The sequence below is a fragment of the Caloenas nicobarica genome, chromosome 3 (assembly GCF_036013445.1).
Source record: "Caloenas nicobarica isolate bCalNic1 chromosome 3, bCalNic1.hap1, whole genome shotgun sequence".
Lineage (NCBI taxonomy): Eukaryota > Metazoa > Chordata > Aves > Columbiformes > Columbidae > Caloenas > Caloenas nicobarica.
The window spans coordinates 24,464,046-24,484,217 of NC_088247.1; the positions used below are offsets into that span (position 1 = coordinate 24,464,046).

At 42.6% G+C, this 20,172-nt stretch overlaps 1 protein-coding gene across 1 annotated transcript in view; it reads right to left on the reverse strand.

The window, feature by feature from the left end:
- CSMD1 (CUB and Sushi multiple domains 1) overlaps positions 1–16,242 on the reverse strand; it is a 1,102,582-nt gene extending 1,086,340 nt beyond the window's left edge. Inside the window, 2 exon segments of the mRNA XM_065633007.1 lie at positions 15,952–16,062; positions 16,065–16,242. Coding sequence (XP_065489079.1) covers positions 15,952–16,062; positions 16,065–16,242 — 289 coding nt within the window.
- Positions 16,243–20,172: the final 3,930 nt, after the last annotated feature.

Below are 20,172 nucleotides of genomic sequence, written 5' to 3' on the forward strand. Positions count from 1 at the left end.
CAGAGCAGAGCAGGACAATCACCTCCCTCGCCCGGCTGGCAATGCTGTGCTTGATGCACTCCAGGACATGGTTGGCCCTCTTGGCTGCCAGGGCACACCTGGCTCATGTTCAACTTGCTGTCAACCAGAACCCCCAGATCCCTCTCCACAGAGCTGTTTTCCAGCCTCTCGTCCCCCAGTCTGTATGCACAGCCAGGGTTGCCATGTCCCAGGTGCAAAATCTGGCACTTGCCCTTGTTGAACTTCATATGATTGGTGATTGCCCAGTTCTCCAATTTGTCCAGATCCCTCTGCAGGGCCTCTCTGCCCTCAAGAGTGTCAACAGCTCCTCCCAATTTTGTGTCATCATCAAGTATTCCCTCAAGTCCTGAGTCTAAGTCATTTATGAAGACATTGAAGAGCTCTGGCCCTACGATGGATCCTTGTGGAACCCCACTAGTGACTGGTCACCAGCCTGATATAACCCCATTTACTAGAACCCTTTGAGCCTGGCCCGTCAGCCAATTGCTCACCCACTGCATAGTGTGTTTGTCCAGCTGTATGCTGGACATCTTGTCCAGGAGAATACTGTGAGAGACAGTACCAAAGGCTTTACTGAAATCCAAAAAGATCACATCGACGGGTTTCCCTTGGTCAACTAGGTGGGTAATCTTGTCATAGAGCAAAATTAAGTTTGTTAAGCAAAACTTTCACCTCGTGAACCTGTGCTGTCTGCATTGTCATTCAGATGTTTTTTAGTAACTCCCAGAATAATCTTCTCCATGATTTTGCCAGGCACAGAAGTGAGGCTGACAGGCCTGTAGTTGCCAGGGTCATCCCTGTTGCCCTTCTTGTAGCTTGGGACAATGTTTGCCAGCTTTCAGTCATTTTTTCTAATCAAGCAGAAAACAAAATTTGCTTGAAAAATATTAAAAATTTTGTTATCCCATTAAAACAGTCCCACTCGAAGAACTAAATCTTTCCCTCACCTCACTGGAATTTTAGATTGCAGTACGTCACATACATCTTGTTTGGATATAGTCCTTTTCCAGTCACCTGAAACTTGTGTTCTTGTCAGTTCTCAAAAGCTAAGCAATGATTTTGTTTGCACAGGACAGGAGTAATTAACACCTTCCTTTGCTGAACAGACTCTACCAAGAAATATTCCAAAATTTCTCTTTTATGGAAATGAAATAGAGCCTTTCAGAACAAAGGAGCAAGAACAGTCATGGGAGACTTGGTAACATTAAAGAGATTCTGTTTTCTTCTATCTCATGCTATTCTTGTTCATAACAGTCAGCTATGCTTTTGCTAATTATTTATTTGCGTAGTTTTGGGGTTTTTTTATGAAGCTGATAGGCTTTTCTACAGACATAGTATTAAGGGCAGAATGTGTACAACTCATTCAGAGCCAGCTTAAATGAATGTAGGAAGCCTGCTGTCTTAGGGAACAAGAGAAACACTATTTTACAGACAGTGACAAATTTTCCAACATTTCTAACATTTCTAACATTCTAACATTCTAAAACCAGACACATGGATTTGAGCCCACGGAATATCTTGCATGTTTTAAGGTTTGAGATAAGCCTCTATCTCAGGGCAGAATTTTAAATGTTTAGTCTTTTTGTTTGTGGGGGGTTTTTGTTGTTGTTTTTGGTTGTTGTTGTTTTCAGTTTGCTCTAGTTCTGGGTCTTTGGAGGAGGGAAACTGGTTGATTTAGAAGGACGACATCGTTTCAGCATTTTCAGTATAATGGAATTCTTCCCAAACCTTTTCTAACAGTAATTCTTGCAGTGTTTCCCTAATCTCCATAGAAACCAAATCCTTCACCAGATCCCATCATGAAAGTTTGTCACAACCTCCATGAGTTTTCACCAGACTTATTGCCTATTGTCCCAGGAAAGAGAACACCACCAAGATATGACTTGTGACCAGTGATAGATTGAACCACAGAGGCACGAACAGTATATATGCAAGATGAAGCTAGAATATCGTAGATATATTATTAATGAGCTATTAACATGCTCCATGGAAGTCTGGTTTGCTGTACTTATTTCTTACCAGGACCTAACTTTCTAAGCATTTTCTCTGCTCTCCCTCCAGAATCTCTCATAGGACAAAATGTTGAACATCACTGTCATTCAGGTGGTCACCATGTACAGACTTTACTGTTTACTGGAAAGCAAACAATCAAAATATTAATGAGAATAAAAATTATGTAATGAGATAGTGAGATAGAAGGAAGTGGCTGTTTATAATAAAATACATACTATCGTTCTTTTAAGTGCATCAGCAACCCTGATCCAGCAACCCAGGATCATTACAAATTATGAGAAACGCATTTGAGAATCATACATTAGTATTACATTAACTTAGTCAATAAATATCCACATGGAATTTTTAGGTGTTCATGGGAAAAGTGTGTAATTTACAGATTCACATCACCCCTTCCTATTTATCAGATGCAAAGTTCTGTGCAGGGTGAAGTATTTCGAAGAGCTAGAGGTGCTCAGGGAAATGAGGAGGTAGAAGCTTCAAAACAAGCAAAATCCAGTGCTTTTTCACACAGCAGGAGTTAAATTGTAAAACAAGTTGACAAAAAATAAGTGTGGCAGTCTGAATCATGAACAGGCTCAAGAACAGATTTGTGAAGGTTAAATTTGTTGGTGGATATTGAACATAGATGCAACCTCTGGCTAAGAGTTCCCTAAACTGGCCAGAGGCTGCTAAAGTACAAGGCTGTCTATATCTTGTTTCCTGCAATTTTTTTGGTGCATTTGCTAATGGCCACTGTCAGAGAGAGGATATTTTGGTCTGATTTGATGTGATGCTTCTTGCATTTTTAAATATGTGAAGACTGAAACTTAACCAAATTCATGGGACTTGCACAAAATCTGAGCACAGCCTATGTCTCTGACTTAGCACTTCAAGTCTTAAGCATGCCCTGTGCCCATCTTCAGCCTTTGTACTGATTGCCCTCAGTGCAGGAATCATCGCAGATTAGGCCCTGGGTGCTTTCCTCCATGGAAATGTTAAACAGCCACTTTGGAGCACAACAAAGGAGGTGGCTCACACTCCTTCAGCAGAGGAAGAAATTATATAGAGTGACTGGAACAAGAAAGATAAGATCTGCAAAAGGAAAATTTAAAAGAAGCAGTAAGGGGAAAGTGTTTAATGTTGCAGATCTGATGGTGCCAGATCTGCCAGTCCTGTGAGATATAATCCACTATTTTCAGAAAGTCAGCATTTAGCCTGTGCATCAGCTCAGCAACTGAACTGCCATGCGCATGAGGGCATCAGTCGTTATTTATCAGACCACATCAAACCTGCACAGTAGTGGCACCAGGGCTTCCACTTAGGGCACTTGCCAGCAGATATTTCAAGTTTTGAGTTGTATTACCAGTTCTGCTCAGTATGACTAGACCAGTATGCCTGTGTTACTGGAGACAATAAGGGAGGGTGATTATGCATCGCTCTTCCATAAGACAAATACTGGTAATGGAGATCAGGAAAAAAAATTAAATTATTGATGGATGTGAGTGAATTAATCTGGGCTATGTCCTCTCTAAAATACAGGGCAGCATGAAGCTGCTGTGGGCTAAGTTTCAGAAGATAAGGGGTTTTTGCTTGATTCTGGTCGTGCAGAAAATAACATTCCCCAGACTTGAGTTTCCTGCCACAATGTTATCCATGTTGTCCATTTCATTTTATCTGTGTTCATATAATCCTTTTTATGATGGATCCCTATACTCTAGGATTTACTATAAAGCAAATTAACAGATCACAGTATACATATGTCGCCGCCTAATGAACTTTCATTTAAAGAATAAATATAATAACAGACAAAATATCCCAGAAAATAATTGAGTGGAAGAGGGAAAATTACGAGAGAAAGGATTTTTTAAAATAATGGAATCATAGAATCATTTAGGTTGGAAGAGACACTCAGGATCATGAAGTCCAACCATTAACCTAGCACTGGCACTAAACCATATCCCTGAGAACCTCATCTACACGTCTTTTAAACACCTCCAGGAATGGTGACTCCACCACTTCCCTGGCCAGCCTGTTCCAATGCATGACAAGCCATTCCATAAAGAAATTTTTCCTAATATCTAATCTAAACCTCCCCTGGTGCAACCTCAGGCAATTTCCTCTCACTCTATCACCTGCTACAGAAGAAACTAAAACCCTCCATGCTACAACCTCCTTTCAGGTAGTTGTAGACAGTGATAAGGTCTCCCCTCAGCCTCCTTTTCTCCAGACTATACAGGACCAGTTCCCTCAGCCGCTCCTCATAAGACTTGTGCTCCAGATCCTTCAACAGCTTTGTTGCCCTTCTCTGAACTCTCTCCAGAACCTCAATGTCTTTCTTATAGTGAGGGACCCAGACTGAAACTCCCATTACATGCTGTCATGCTCTTTCACACGTAGCTTCTTTTTTTGAGCTAGCTTATCTTCCTCAGTGGTACTACTGGAGAGTGTGTCAATGAAATATAAGAATGAATTCCATCAGCTGCCTATGCTGTCCTCTGTGCTGAATGCCCATTTCTCATCTGACACAGTCTGTTGCCACAATAACTTATTTTGTCACAGTGGGCAGTACATTATCTTTCTAGCATCAGAGTAGCTTCTTTTTTTAATTGATTTTTTTCCCCCAGGGGACTTGATCCTCATGCACATCACTCTTTTGGAATAGTACCTAGACAACAGCAGTGTGACTGAGTAGGTCTGAGAAGCAAACTGCTGTTGAGACAGTCACACAAAATGCTTCTGCTTTACAAAACTGTACCTGAATGTACCAGTGCTATGTGACAAACCACATTCAGAACATTTTGACAAATCTATCCATCCTGTAACTATGGTCTGCAGACCAATGCACAATAATATAAAAATATATATTCTACAGTGGTAAAACTGGGTAGATACCTCTTTTCCACCAGAGCCTGCCTCACCCCTTACAAATGGCCTGTTTCTTCACAAGAAAAATAGAGCCACAAGGAACCACAATTAGTTATCATCAATATAGGATAAATGTAAAAATGATGAATACCCATAGAGGAAATAATGTGGTGGTGGAACTGATCGTTTTTAATTCTGGGCCAGGACAACAGCCTCCATTATCCAATACAGCAAGTAGTCTATGAGTTGGCTTCACTCCAAATTCTGATTTGCTGCTGCTTTTAATGTTTGCTTTGTTATCACAAACATTTTCTTCCAGAGTACATCAGTTCCAGGGGGTTTTTTATACACAGAATCACTTAGGTACAACAGATTTAGAGAAAAACAAACCACAACTTCCCTCGAGGAATCTCTCCTTCCTAAAAAAATAACACAACAATTCTAGATTTGGAAAGTTCAGTTAATTCAGATACTACCTGGGAAATAACAGTAGTAAATGCCGTACCTTGTTGTCTATCCATTACCTTTACAGCACTATATTACATTCAGATTTTGATGGTTCTCAAGTGTAAAAGTAAGTACAGTACAAATCCTTGATGTTCAAAAGTGCTGAGATCTGCGGTTTTCTCTTAAGTCAATGGGAACTGCAGATATTTGGTACTCCTGAAAAGAAAGTAAAAATACAAATCTAGGCTCTTGACAATAAACAGCACATTCTGCCTCTTCCTAGTGTCCTTGAACTTTGCACTAAAACTTGTTTTGCAGGTAAAATGAGCTCAGACAGATGCTGTTATTGTTCTGTATGTACATGTTTTTTTCTAATAAATGGATCTCCTCTGCTATCAGATATTTTGGAAAATAAAGGTTGTTTTTCATGCTGAATGCTTATGACTTGATGTATCATAAGAGTATTCCATCTACAAGTCTGTTTCTTTATCTAATATTCATATAAGTACCACTTTACCTTAACACTGTTCGTGGATGCACTGAGATGCATTACCAGTAAAGTGGACTTACGTAGTCAGTAAAGAAATAAGACAAATAAAGATTTCTCTACAACTTGAAATCTTGAGGACCCATCCTATAGTCCTTACTCAGTTAAATCACACTCTGAAGGCAAGTGGGTAGAAAGGCTTGCAAAAAACAACCATGCTTGTAGAGCTTGAAATTATTGTGGTCCAAACTAGCTTGATAATGAAATGGCTGCTGCTCCAAAGAAGATGCATGAGGTTCACTGAAAGGAGACTCCAGCTCAGTCCCCTTACCCAATACATGGAAATTATAGATCTGGGCTTACCATTTCTAGCAATAGGAACTCAGATTTATGGACACAACAAGAATAAACAGTAAAAAAAAAAAAAAATCAATTAGGTGTCTCTGTTTAAAGAGAACTAATAATTTGAGTATGTGTGAAAAAAGGAAAACTGAATTCACTTTAACAATACAACTTCTCAATTTTCCTTCTAATGTGACATGACTCATCTCAAATCTATTCCAAAGCAGTAAACAAACTGCACCAACTCAGTAGCCATAATCTGCCAGGAACATTTTAAAAAGAAAACCATTACTGAGCTACTTTTCTTGTCTTCTATACAGAGAAACTTATTTTCCCAGCAGAAACAGCACTTCACATTAACTTCTTTTCTTTTACCTTGTTTGCCCAACTGCTAACAGCAACCTAAGAAATACCTCTTTAAGCCAGTAATTTATTTCTTAATAATTAAATTAAAGTAGTTTGGACTGGTTTTAGGTAATTTCTAAACAATCCATTTCATTTAAAACAAATCAAAAGAGGGAAGTTCAGTTTGGTTAGTAATAACATTTTATACAGGAAGTATCTTGGATAGTAATTTAAATATGTGGACAACAGCCTTTTGATTTTATTCCTTATTCATTGAACTAATTTTGTAATTGGAACTGTAACAAAAGTAAAATGATTAGTCCTTCTTTGTTCTATAATCCTTCTGTAATCTAATTTCCTCAAAATAGCTGCAAGATAAAATATTGTCATGAAGATCAAAATGGCAACTATAAGCTGGCCTCTCCACTCTTCATTACCCATTATTGTTTTTCCGGTTTTTATTAGCACATAGTTAATAAAGGAAATCTAAATCACTTGATAATGTATCTGAAGTCAGCTTCTCTGCTGGTGTAAATCACCAGAAATCCATGAAGAGGTTTTCATGATGTTTTTGCAATGGTTCTTGTTTGTAGATTTTAAAATCTTTTGGGTGAGGCCTCTCACTGTGTTAAACGATACAATTGAAAAAAGAGAGCAACCTTAATTTCCAAAATATTCCCTGATTCATAGCTTTAAAGAAATTACTTCGGAGCTTCTCAAGAGTTGACAGGAAAAATCTAAATTGTCATGGCAACATGAGTTGAAGAAATCCTTCTTTGCTGTTTGCATAGATCATCTCCATGCTATTGGTCTGTTTACTAAATGTTGCTAAAGAAAGCAATTAAAGGTTAATCTCTCTTCAGAACCAAACAAATTATATAACTAGCAAAAGCCCGTGGAATGAGATACACTTCAAATAGGTCAAAAAATTTGAGGCATCATGTATCTTCCATGTAAATGACATTTCTGTCATTGTTTGCAAAACATTTTGTATTAATAATAACTAAGAGTTTGGATTTTATTTATTATTATTATTAGATTTGTTCCAGCAGTCTTGTTTGTATGCAAGTTTTCTAAGTTATATGTGGCTATAACAGATTCAAAGTCCATTAAGGTTAATGGGATTTTTTTTTTTCCTGTGAGTTCTCCAGCCTCTGGATCAGGTCCTAACTGGTGAGAATCTGACATACAGCAACCTAAACTATTCAGTTGACTACTAGAGCCTATGTCCAACATACTTAGTTCTGAATAGCAGAATTCTTTTCCTCTATGAACTGGGAGATTTGTTTCAAGTTAACTACATTATGTACCTGGAAAAAAAGAAAGGAAAGTTTCAGCATTTTCATTTATGTTAATTAAATACCACAATAAAGTCTCCTCTATATAGATTTCTTGGGAAAGCAAGAATGAAATGGCTTAGTATAGCACACGATCAAAATGCTACGATTGCTGCCACTGTTGACCTTGTAAAATCTATTAACACTACATTCTTCAGTGTTAGAGACACTGCAAACAATGGGTCAAAGTATGCACTGGGGATATTTACATGCTAAGATAAAGAAAATCAATTTCATTTCTCAGGAGAGGTGTCTACAAATGCAGAGAGTCATCGACTGTGATATTAGCAGTTGGTTGATTGTACTGAGGTTGTGAAAGTGAATTATAAAACAGCTTTTCCAAAAAAAAAAATGCTTAGTATGACTCAATCTATGTATTATAAGAAATAGCAGCAGGATACCAATAGAGAATCTGGCTGCTGGGGCAAAACTAAAATAGTGTACTTAGTCACTTGGAAGCAGTCAGATTCTGCATTGATATCCCACAGACATTAGTGAGAACAGTGTGATTTGTCATGGCCATTTGTTTCACATGTAAAATTAGTCTAAAAATAAGTTAAACACTTTGCTGCTTTATTTTTATTTTATTTTATTTTATTTTGTTTTATTTATTTTATTTTATCAAAACGGCCTTTTCAAAAAACTCACTGTTGTGCAAGAAGCATCACTCTTTTCTTTTTTTCTTAACCACGCAGTCACATGTCTTTTTCTAAGGTTCAGGGCAAGGCAGGTTCCATGAGCTCACAGGTACTCACTCCTGCGATATTGAGCTGCTTGCTTCCCAGCATCAGCTGCTTCCCGACAAAATCACTTCCCTGTTTCTTGCACTTCGAGTTGTGTTGCACACCAGCAGTCTGATGTGGGTCCCAAGCTACAGCTGTATCCATGTTACACGCACCACGAGTCCAGACTGAACCCTGATGCGCTCATACAAGGCAAGTTCAAGCTCAAGCACAATGCCCAAAGCCGAGCGTAAGGTCTCATTCTTGTATTTTGGATACACTAAGCAAAGTGAGGCAAGTTCCCGCATCCATTTCAGCAGCAGGCATTGCAAGCACAGTGAAGATGCTTTAAATCCAAGCTACAGCTGGGCCAGTTCTTAAAAAAGACAATATCCTGGTTGTGGTCCCTGGTGTGTTTAGGCCCACCCTTGAACTTGAGCTTTAAATACAGCTGGCTGCACTTGTGTTCCCAGTGCACTGTACACTGCTGATGTTTCAGCACCAGTGTAAGCAAAATGTAAGTTTGAATATTTGTGTTCTCTTGGATTTTGTATGTGAACATGGTATGATAATACAGGTCAAAGGAAATAAACAATGATTTACAAAGTATTCTACCGTGGCTACATTTGATCTATAAATCATAGAATGAGGAAAAGATATATCCCTAGCCCCAAATTTGCTCTCTGCCAAATGTCAAGAGTTTGCTGCAGACAACAGAATTGTAAGAACACTTCAATAAAAAAAACTCCCATACACATTTAGAAATGGCTTTCTAATAAAAAAGACATGGAAAACTTTCAAACAAGAAATAAGAAAAACTTCATCTTTGGTAAAATTGCATGAAAAATTCATCACCTTGAAATTGAGAATAAAGTGTGGAACAAGTGCTGCAAACTGTAATTTTAAAATACTGACCATATTTCATGCAAGTTTGCAAAACGAACACTGCACTCAAAGTTTTATCCATTGTTATTTATTCAGCTCTGTCTCAGCTGCAGTGCTGCAAACATTTATTTTGGAAAGCCACTGTACAACAGAGTTATGAATACGGAACATGATCCTGTACTTCAGTATCCATGGGATACTGTAGGAAAGACATAAAGCATCCAAAGGCTAAAAGGGTACTAGGTTTGTCTTTATAATTCATTCTTTCATAATTTCTTTAAGGAAAAAGCAGAGAAAAAAAAAAAAAGAGTAAGCAAGGTAAGATAAAACCATGCTTGGAGATATCAGAGATACTGTTTAAAACCAAATTACTTCCACAAATATATGTCTTTAAATACTACCAAGGTTGATTGCTCAGCTTCATCCAGATTTCCTTTTTTTTGGTCTTACATGCATGTAAAGATTGTCAGAAGTTCTCAGCCATAACAGCTCATGCGAAACAGGGTCTGGCTCCACTATTCAGCTGCAGTATCTACCGTGCCTGCCTTATTCAGAGTAGTAATCTTTTCCAAATTGGCCAATCCTCTACTGCTGAAATCAATAGAAATTTCAGTTTCCACTGCAGCAGAATAGGGACCTCATAACTCTCCAAAGTTACCTTTTACTTTACAGTGATGACTCAAAAAATGAAGTTGAAAGAGGTGGAATCACTATTTCAGAATATGCATGAATGTATTGTTAAAATGCATATTTTCATAATTATAAAGCTGTAACAAACTGATAAATTTTATGCTGGAAATTAAAGCATTACTATAATTGCAAGAAAACGTGATTTTTTTTCTTACCTTTTGCTAAAAGCAAGTCATTGACAATATTCTGATTAACCAAGAGGAATTCTGGTTAATCATCAGCAATATAACAGTGATTAAATCTTGATCTGCCCTTTTAACTGAACGTGCCCTCCAAGTAAAAATGGCAAGAAACTGTTGTTGTCATTTCCTTTTTTTTTTTTTTCTTAATGGGTAAGAGATACAGAAAAAAATTACCATCTCTAAGCAAGTAAGACTTGTTATTGGCAATAAGATGCAGCATTACTCTTGTAAGAGTTTTCGGTGCATACATTTACTATTCAATTACAAAATGTGGGCAACTGATAATTGTTGCCTTTGTGTGTCAATAAAACACTAGCAATAATCAAAGTAATTTGCTTAAGCAATTATTCCATCGAGAAATGCTTATAAAAAATATAGTGTAGATTTTTCTTAAATGCAATAGAAATGTCATATAGTTGAATGAAGTCTTTCATCCAGCCAGAACAAAGATGTGTGAGGACAAAGTAAGATCTCACAGCTTTCCTCAGGCATTAATGGCATTTTTCCCTATTTCAAAAGTTGCTGGTTGATAAAAATGGTTTAAAGGAAATTGCAACTGATGTAGAAAAGTAAAACATCTAAGTAAAAGAAAGTGATTCATAGACATTAGGAGAATTTCCATATGATTCTCATTCTTTGTTCACTGCAGAAACAGGAAGAACATCCAATTTAGCTCAGTCTAATCTGGCTAATTTTGCAGCCATATGGAGAACTAGAGGCCAGATTCTTATTCAGTGGCCCTAATTTATATCCAGTTGTACACTTGAATTTTTTTAGTTATCATGTCCATACTTAAGTTAGTGCTTCGGTAGATTGTACAGTTAAACCAGCAATTCCCCTTCACACACTGCATCCCTCTGCTGGTTACAAGCAGCCTGGCACTACACTGCAATATCTGTGCTTACACATAGAGCTGTTTACTAGCAGAATAATGTCAACATGATCAAAGAGACACAAGAGTTCAATACAGATTTGAGCAAAATTAAATTACATCTTATCTTTGAATTCATTGGAAGTTTTATACAGTCACACTATTAAGCAATTACTTCTCCGAGGAAAGGTTGTGAGAGGAAGTCTAATGCGATAGTGACAGTGTACAGATGAGATGTCTTGAAAAAGTTGAATTGGTGGTCCCTAGGGTTTTTCAGCCCTTCCAGGGAGCATGGTAAGTCTTGGATGCATTGGTTTCTGTTTAAAATATTCACAGTTTCAGATTGTTCCTAATTTGGTGGGTCCAAAGCTTTCATGAATGTAAATGGTATTGAGGATAAAGTCCCACAGATGTCTTTTAAAAACTTGCATGTATCAATCAATGTATATGTAATGATATTGCAGTATAATGAGTAATAATAAGATGAGCTAGATTTCATGGTTTTAAGAAAAAGCAGACTGCAAGGGCAAAAAATGACAACTGCTCTCCCTCCAACAAAATACCCATGTCTGATCAAAATCATACATGTTTGTGTAAAGGGACACAGGAGTGACAGTCAGTAAAATAAACAGAAAACAATCTCCAGAGTGGTTGCTATATATTCAGATCACAGAGACTGCTAAAGTCCCCTCACAAATTTCAGTATATCCTGAAGTTCATGTGTGCTCATGCCTGCATGTGCTTGTGTACCATCTCAAGCTCCTCACACCAGCATCCTGTTCCACACACACCAGTATCCCATTCTACCCCCAGAGAAACTGATAACCCTGGCTGATGGTGGAAATTCAAACCTCATCTACGAGTTCAAAGGTATAAAATGATTGTTTGAGGAATCTTGGTTGAACAGATATGCTCTCCACTGTCTTATATTCAAATTGACCATATTTCTTGCTCCTATACAGAGTCAAGGACATTATATACATATTTTGATGGAGAAAATTGGAAAAGATACAGATCTTACCGATACATAAATGCATTTTTACATTAAAATATGATGTAGTCAGAGCTGTCTGTGCTCTTTTCTGCCTTTCTGTGGCCAGTTCCTCACTGGGCTGGGGCTTGGGGAATGAATCCATGGAACACTTGGTTTTGCAGCTGGGTATGCAACACCTAGCTCTGATGTTCTTTTGAAAAATCCTTTTTTCAGCTCATTTTCCCTAGAATTGCTTTAGTCTTCTCTGGAAGAGAATGGAGCCTCTCTAGAGAGACCAGCTTCACAGTTTGAGAAACACTGCTTTGGAGAGAGACAAAATACAGGACTTTAAAAGACACAAACACTCTTCATCCTACAGAAGTAGGCCTTAAACACAATGGTAACTTTGTGTGATATAGTCATAGCAATTATTTTGCCAAAGTGATAGCAGCAAACAGAGGGTACACAAAGTGTTTTGGGGTTTATTCCCTTTTTCTTCTTCATATTTTTCTTTTATTTTTTGGTCTTTTTCTTTTTTTTAATACTGAGCTGTAGATGTGGGAGTCCTTTCACTATCTGGATTCAATTTAAGAACAGACATGTTTTTCCTTTGCTATTTCCATTAGTCTGAATGAGATCTCTGTGCGTAAGCCTGCTTATGCACATTTTGTTTGAGGCAATTAGGTGGCGATGAAGGTGCTGTATTTGGTTACCTGAACAAGTCCAGGAAATGATCTTGAAAATATACACCAGGACAATTTTAAGTATTAAGCAATATGAATTTCTACATTGAAAGTAGCTTGTCCACAGACCTCATGTCACAGCAGAAAGACATTTTAATTTTTATCTTGAATTTTAGTCTTAGTTCAGTCTAAATCTACAATTTATTCCCTAGCAATATGAATTTTTACGGAAATGGTACTGACGTCTTTTGTGTTTCAAGCAAATCAAGGGGTTTTTGTGTTTGCTTTAGCTACGATATAACCTATCAGAATTAGCAAATGGCTCTATAAACAAGCCCATCTTAACATGTGGAGCTGAACAGTGTGCTGCCTGTCTTGTTGAAGCATAATTGCTATGATAGGGTAGTTTCTGTGAAAGTGGTTCCTTTAAATTACTCCATGCTAATTTCCCTTGGTGCTTAAAGCATAATGGACAAGGAAGAATCCCTCAAATGTTTTCCAAAACTCTCAGATGTATCAGTCAGACAAAATGAGTCCAAAGAAATTTATAGAACTGCACCTCAGATCTACCACAATGAAAGATTACATATGATCATCTTTGTCCTTCTTTCCCCCTTTAAAAAGTTATAGAAAATTGCACAGCAACAAAGGGTTTCCATTGCATTTCATAACGAGGAGCAATGTGGAAAGCAGCCCATCTCTCATTTTACTGAAAGACAAGGGAACGCCTGTGGCAACACCTCCAGAAATTCAGCACCTTTTTTTTTTTTAATGATAAAACCCTCAAACCAACCAAAACCCGAGTGAATTCTTATTACAGTGACTACCGAACGATTCAACTACTAAGGGGCTGGTAAAACAAAGAGTTCTGGGGATATACTAATTAAAAATGTATGTGCTCTTGAAAGCCTAGGCTGTTCATGTTAGTAAGGAAGGACTTCTTTCACTGTCTAAACTATAAATGTAATTTCAGCCTCAGGATTATAGTTGACTAAATATAGATACCTGTGCTCGATTGCCTGGGAAGGTGAATGGAAAGAATTATGTCAAATGTCCCCACTGGTTCCTCTTCTACCTGTTGTTTGACTTCAATATTAAATCAGTTTGTAGCCTTTAAGTAGGTGTGTTGCTGCTCCACATTAAGCGAGGTATAATTACATTCTGCAGAGCAGCATCAGAGGCAGTGCTCAAATGTTCCTGGCAAAGCCTTTGTATGTAAGCAAAACACGTCGGATCTCCGCTGAATAACCATGATCCAGCCTCCAGCTTTTCATATGTGCTGTCAGCCATGAAAAGAAAACACTTAAATGTCAAACGACAGAACCAGCTACAGTGTATTTAACAAATGAGTCGCGGGTGTCGGCCCGCCCCAGGAACCGGCGCGGCCGCCGCTGCAGCTACAGCTCGTCCCGGGGCGCCGGGCTCAGCTCTGCCGCCCGGCCCGGGGCTGCCCCGCCCGCCCGGCCCCTGGCAGGGGCAGCGCCGGTGCGCACGGCATGTGTGCGGGCTGGGAGCGGCTGCCAAGCTCCGCGCAGGCAGGGGACCGAGGCACCGGGGGTGGGGGAGATGCTCGAAGTTTGGGCAGGGCAGCCACGCCGAGAAGCCCCCGCCCGCCCGGGGGCTGTGTGTGCTGCCGAGCACAGCCCCGTCTCCAGGAGCCGCCCGCTTCACAGCCCAGGAAACCCGGGCACCTCTCTTCCCCGCGCTCCCTTCCCCACGGAGACAGCGCGACCAGGGGCAGCCGGGTGGCGTTGCCTGGCGAACTGAGGCATCGGCAGGATCCGGGCAGAGGAGCAGTGCCACCGGACTGGCGCGGAGCCGCAGCCGCTCCTCTGGACCGGTCAAAGCTCCCGCCCGGCTGCCGGCAGACCGAGCTGGCCTCCCTCCGCCTCTCTCTTTATATCACGGCCAGAGGCTGCCGGAGGGCGGGCATCCTGCCGTGTCGCCAGGGCGGACGAGGGAGCCCGGCCGCGAGCATCCGCAGGACGGGGAAGGCTCTAGCCTCGCCCGCCAGCCCGGGCCGCGGTCGGCTTGCCCCGCTCCCCCTGCTCCAGCCACCGCCGCACCGAAAAAAAGCCGTGAGAAAAATAAAATGGTGGGAACAATGTAAAGCACCTTGGAAGGGTTAAGGGAGGCTCAGACAGCACAGACCACAAGGGGAACCGTTCTCCCGGAGGCAGGCAGAAACAGCCGGGAGCGAGGTGGGAGAAGGCAGAGACTGTAACGGGGACAGGTGCTCAGCTGCGAGCAGCATCCCTCCCTCTCTCTCTTGCTCTTAGATACACATACATGCTCGCATCTCCCAGCATGAAAAAGCTCAGGGCTAATGAGAGGCGAAGTGAATAATGGGGAAGTTGTTGTATCCAGCGATGAGGCAAGTGATGGGGTTGAGGCCAGCACTGAAGTTGTGTAACCCAATTCTCCACTGTCACCCCCCTCGTTCCTCTTCCCTCCCCCCATTGATTTTAAGGAGAACCCAGCTGGGGGTGGGAGACGCTCCCCACTGCACGCCAAGCAGAGGAGCCCTCTACCCGCCGGCACGGGCAGGCAGCTGGTGGAGAGGGACGCCGGCTCCGCATTCCCGCCTCCGCGTAACTTGCGGGGAGCGGAGCCGGCTGAAGGCAGGCGGGGGCGGATCTCCGCGGCCACCCACTCCGCGCTCCCCCCAGAGCACGGCAAATGCCGGGGAGGCGGGAGGAGGGGAGATCCAAACTTGCCAGCCTGGGGACTGTCCCTCGCACGGCAGCGAATGCCGTTCGTGCGTGCGCGGAGAGCGAAGTGTTCCCAAACTCCGGCGCTGCCCAGGCGGCTGGATGCGCACGGCTCCTCTTGCAGCGCCGCAGGGGCTGCTGCCCGGCTCCTGGGGGCTGGTTTCTCCAGCGGGAAATAGCCGGTCGGGAACCGAGCCCTCGGGGAACACCGGCGGACTCGGCAGGAGGTGGGAGGCAGGGAGAAGGGAGACCGGGCTCGGGGAGCCTACTGTTTCCCGGCGCAGAAACGAAGGCAGGGAGAGAGCTCATCCGAGCGCTAGCGGCTTAGCTGTGGGGGGAAAGCAGTGCCATAACCCCAGCCTACGCGAATCCAGTGCAAGAAACCCAAATCTTACCCTGAGCTGCAGTGAGGAGCCCCGCGCAGAATATCAGCAGAGACTTGAATTTCCTCCACGCAGTCATGTCTGCAGTTATTCCACACACACACACACTCACACCAAACCCCCGGCGGCTCTTCTCGGCTGCGACCGTGTCCTCCGAGCGGCAGCGGGGCTAAGGACAGCGCCAAATAACCACCACAGGGCGAGGAGAGGCGGAGAGGAGCGGTCCGGGTCCCGAGCGCCGCGCAGCGCCCGACGCCTCCTGCAGGACTGCGCGGGCGGCTCGCTCCGCTCTGCTCATAGCATCAGTCCCGCGCCGCGGCGGGGCTGCGCCGCTCAGCGCCCGCGGAGCCCCGGCGCCGCCGGCCCGCCGCCCGCCCAGGGGAGGGGAGGGAGGGGAGGCACGCCCGGCGCCGCGGGCAGCGCGGCATCCACGGCCGCCGGCGGGGAGAGCCGGGCAGCGGCGGCGGCAGGAGAGGGATGCGGAGAGTGCGAAGAGGAGGAGGAGGGGAGAGGGAGGGATCGCGGCGAGAGCAGCGCAGGCAGCGCAGCGGAGCGGCTGCCAGACACACGAGAAACCACCGCCGCCGGACTCAACCATCACTTCCCATGGAGAGGGGAAGGGGCCGGCGTTGTGCAGCCGGTGCACGCCAAGCCCGCAGCCGCCCCGCTCCGCCGGCCGGCCCCCGCACGGCCCCCCTGGGGGGGCCGCGGCCTTCCCCCCCGCCCTGCCCGCGGCCCCGGGCGGCTGCCGCCGCCCCCCGAAAGCGCCCGGGGGAGAAGGCTTCTCCCCGGCCCGGTGCCCCCCTGTGATGGGAAGGGTGACGGCTCTAGGGCTACACCTGCCCGGGGGGCTCCTGCTGCACCGTCCCAGCTCCCTGTCCCCTGGCTCTGCCCGCAGCTCGGCTCCCTGCTCCACCACCCACATGCGGGGTGCGGGTGGTGCATGTGCTGGTGTGGGGTGAGAATCCCTAGTCGGAGGTGAAACCCTCCTTTGCTTTGGTTCCCACTCGTGAGAGAGGAAGGCTTTCACGTCCAAAATGTGCCCTGCTCGTTCGTTCCAAGTTGCCCATCAGAACAAGCCGTTGTTTCTGAGGGGAACGAGCAGCCAACGTCTCTTTGAGGAACACTGCTTTGTCTTCATGTTGCCATTCCCGAGTGCTCCGCTTGCCAAGAGGAATTTCTGCCATTAACTATCCTTTCCAAAACAAACAAACAAACAAACAAAACCCCACAACCCCAAAATCAGGCATGGCAATATGCAGGCAGTCTTCCCCAACACCATCCTGCACCCAGCAGGGTTGGCTCCGTGAGCCCAAGGAAAAGGAAATGGAGACACAGGGTTGGCTTGTCACAGGTCCCCAATGCTTCCATGGCCTCGGCAGGTGATGCCCTTTGCCAACGACAGTTTCTGTGCCAGGCCTACCTGCAAACGGGTGGCAAAAAAGTGCCCAAACCTGACTTCCAATCCATGAAGATTTGTAAAGATTACCACTACCACTGCACACTTGGCCTGACTCCATAATTAATGCTTACTTATATCCGTAATTAAAATACAAAAGCTCATATGAAGGAAAGAAAAATGCGAACACCTTTGGAAAGGTACTTTCAAGGTTGTAATTATTCACTTATGATGAGTTTTCTTTTGTGGTGAAATATGCAAAGTTGTTTTCTCATTTTACGTTGCAAGAAGGTGGTGAATGGGCACTGAACGAGGTAGGCTGACTTTGTAATAAGCCTGTATTTATGTATAAACGCTGCGGTTCTCACTCAAAAAAAAAAAAAAAAAAAAAAAGGCCAGGGCCAGGCAAGCTGCCGAGAAAGACGTGGCATTGCTGCCATCTCGTGGCAAGGATTCCCTCCCTGCTCGCCCTCCGTCTTCTTTGCCCTGTCCGGCCTTTGCCCAGCCGCTTTTCCCCTAAATCCCTACCCCACTGTGCTCCGGAGCCGGGCTCGAACACTTCCAAAGGAGGGATCCAGGCTTAGTATTCATCCATATTTTAAAAATGCCTCGGGGACGCATTTTTGCATTCGTGAAAGTAAAATGATGCTAATACTTGTTAGTACCAGACATCATGTAGCCAAGCCGCACTGCAGAATTCCCCAGTCAGAACTGCTCAGGCTTCTCATGTACATTCTTTCACTTAGTTCTTGTCAGCGGACTGGGGGGAATTCACTAATGCTTGTGAGAAAGACAGAAATGATCACTAAGGTGAAGCTGAGACTCTTAGTTTCTGGCCTGCAGTACTCTGAAGCTCAGATTTTTAAAACCAGGAGGTTTTCGCATTGCGTCTGGCCCAAGATATCCAAATCGGTTTTAGTTTTGTTTCATTGTATTTTTTATTGAGTTGGAATAGTTAAAAAGTCATAAATAAACCCCATTATGGCTGAGTCTAGCTGAAAACCGTAATGATTGTATCATTTCTTGTTGTGCTGTTTAACCAAGCACTCTTAATTTCAGAAGTTGCTGAAGTTTAACCCTGCTCATAGCAGATTCTTCAGAAGCTCCAGTATGGTATAATATGTGCTTTCTTGATCTCAACTCACCCTTATTATATTTACTGTCTCCTGAGGCTTGCCGTTCTTCTGAGGATTTGGGGGGCTTTCTGAGGTTCGGTGCCTGGTTCCTGCTCTATTGAGCTAAACAAGTGGTAGTTTCTTCCCCTCATAGCACCTAGATAAGGCCAAATAACTGGGCACCATAACTGCTATCACTGCAGAAGATGCCTTCTCTCCTTTGTTACATCCTATGACAGTAAGCCACATGCATAAACATTGTTGGCCTTTAGCCAACTTGCCACTTGTCACCTGAGTTAGTGCCTTACTGAGATAAATGGGACAGCACAGACTCCCCAGAGAACATTTCAGGCTCTCTAAAGACTCAAGTAACTGTTATAGTGACTCTTACAAACCCCGTGTGACTCAAAAGTTTTGCCAGACCCAAAAGACCCAGAAGATTACTGTGGAACGGAAGCCTGGCATTCCAGGAGGAATCTCCACCAACCTGACTGGAGCTCAGCATGGAAATATAGTACCCAAGCACAGTAATTACAGATGATCTAACCTAATTACTGTAATCTATCTATAGTATTTATGTACCTAACATACTACCATAAAATCCCCAAATTTATGTGTTTGAACAGAGGCAATATTTCCCTCTGTTCGCTATAGATATGTATGGGGAAGTATATATGTCAAGACTGTTTGTACTAAACGGAGTGATTTAAAGGTACCTTGACAGGGATTTATTTTTAATTAAAAGCTGGTTCTTTTGCTTTTTGATGCTATACAACAAACAAAAATGACAGAAATTTAGATTCCCCTTTTCATTTTTCAGATTGTCATGTTAGTAATTTTGAATCCCCATTTCTCTGTTGTTGCTTTCTGGGAAGAAGAAGCATCTTTCTGTAAGGTACAGGAATATTTGTGCATAAACAAGCCAGAACATAGCTGAAAATGTACTATATACTCATTAAAAAGGGATGCTTGGGGGAACCCATAACCAGAATTTGTACTTGCCAGCAGAGACAGAAGGCAGTAGCTTTCTGTCAGGTTATTGTGAAGTCTTAAGTTAAAAAAATGTGAAAGTTTTAAATTCAAAATAGTTTGTTGGGAAAAAAAAAGTCTCTAAGAAGAGAAGTCTTCAACAGCACACAGATTTAGGGTGAGGAAGTTGGAAAGTAGAAGTCTTCTCCATAAACAACTCCATCAAATGTTTTAGTGGTTTTTGGTTCGTTTGTTTGTTTTGGAGTTTGTTTGTTTGGTTTTGGTTGTGTTGTTTGGGGGTTTTTTTTGTCCTGCAAGCTTTTTAGTTGTTAGCAAAAACAGAGTAGAGTTCTGAATACTCTCACTTAACACATTTTCTTTTTAATAGCTCTTTTTTCAGATTTGAAACATTTTGTGATTTCTTTAGGCGTAATAGTCTTCTATGCTGGAACAATAAAAACTGTTTATATGTACATATGTTCCTAACCCCAGTTTGTTACACCGTAAAGAATAAAAAGGAAGCCATGCCACCCACACACTATCTACAGTTAGAAATTTTGTTTCTTGAGTTGAGATTTGACTCTGCTTTCTTTTTGTGATAGTGTTCTGTCCAAACTAAAAGTTTCTCTTGTAAGATTGTCAATAATGATGACTACAGCTACATCAACTGCAGCTGCAACATCTGCTACAACTACATCATTATTTTATATACTGTACCAGCACAGACCAATAAATATAAGTACCAAAAGT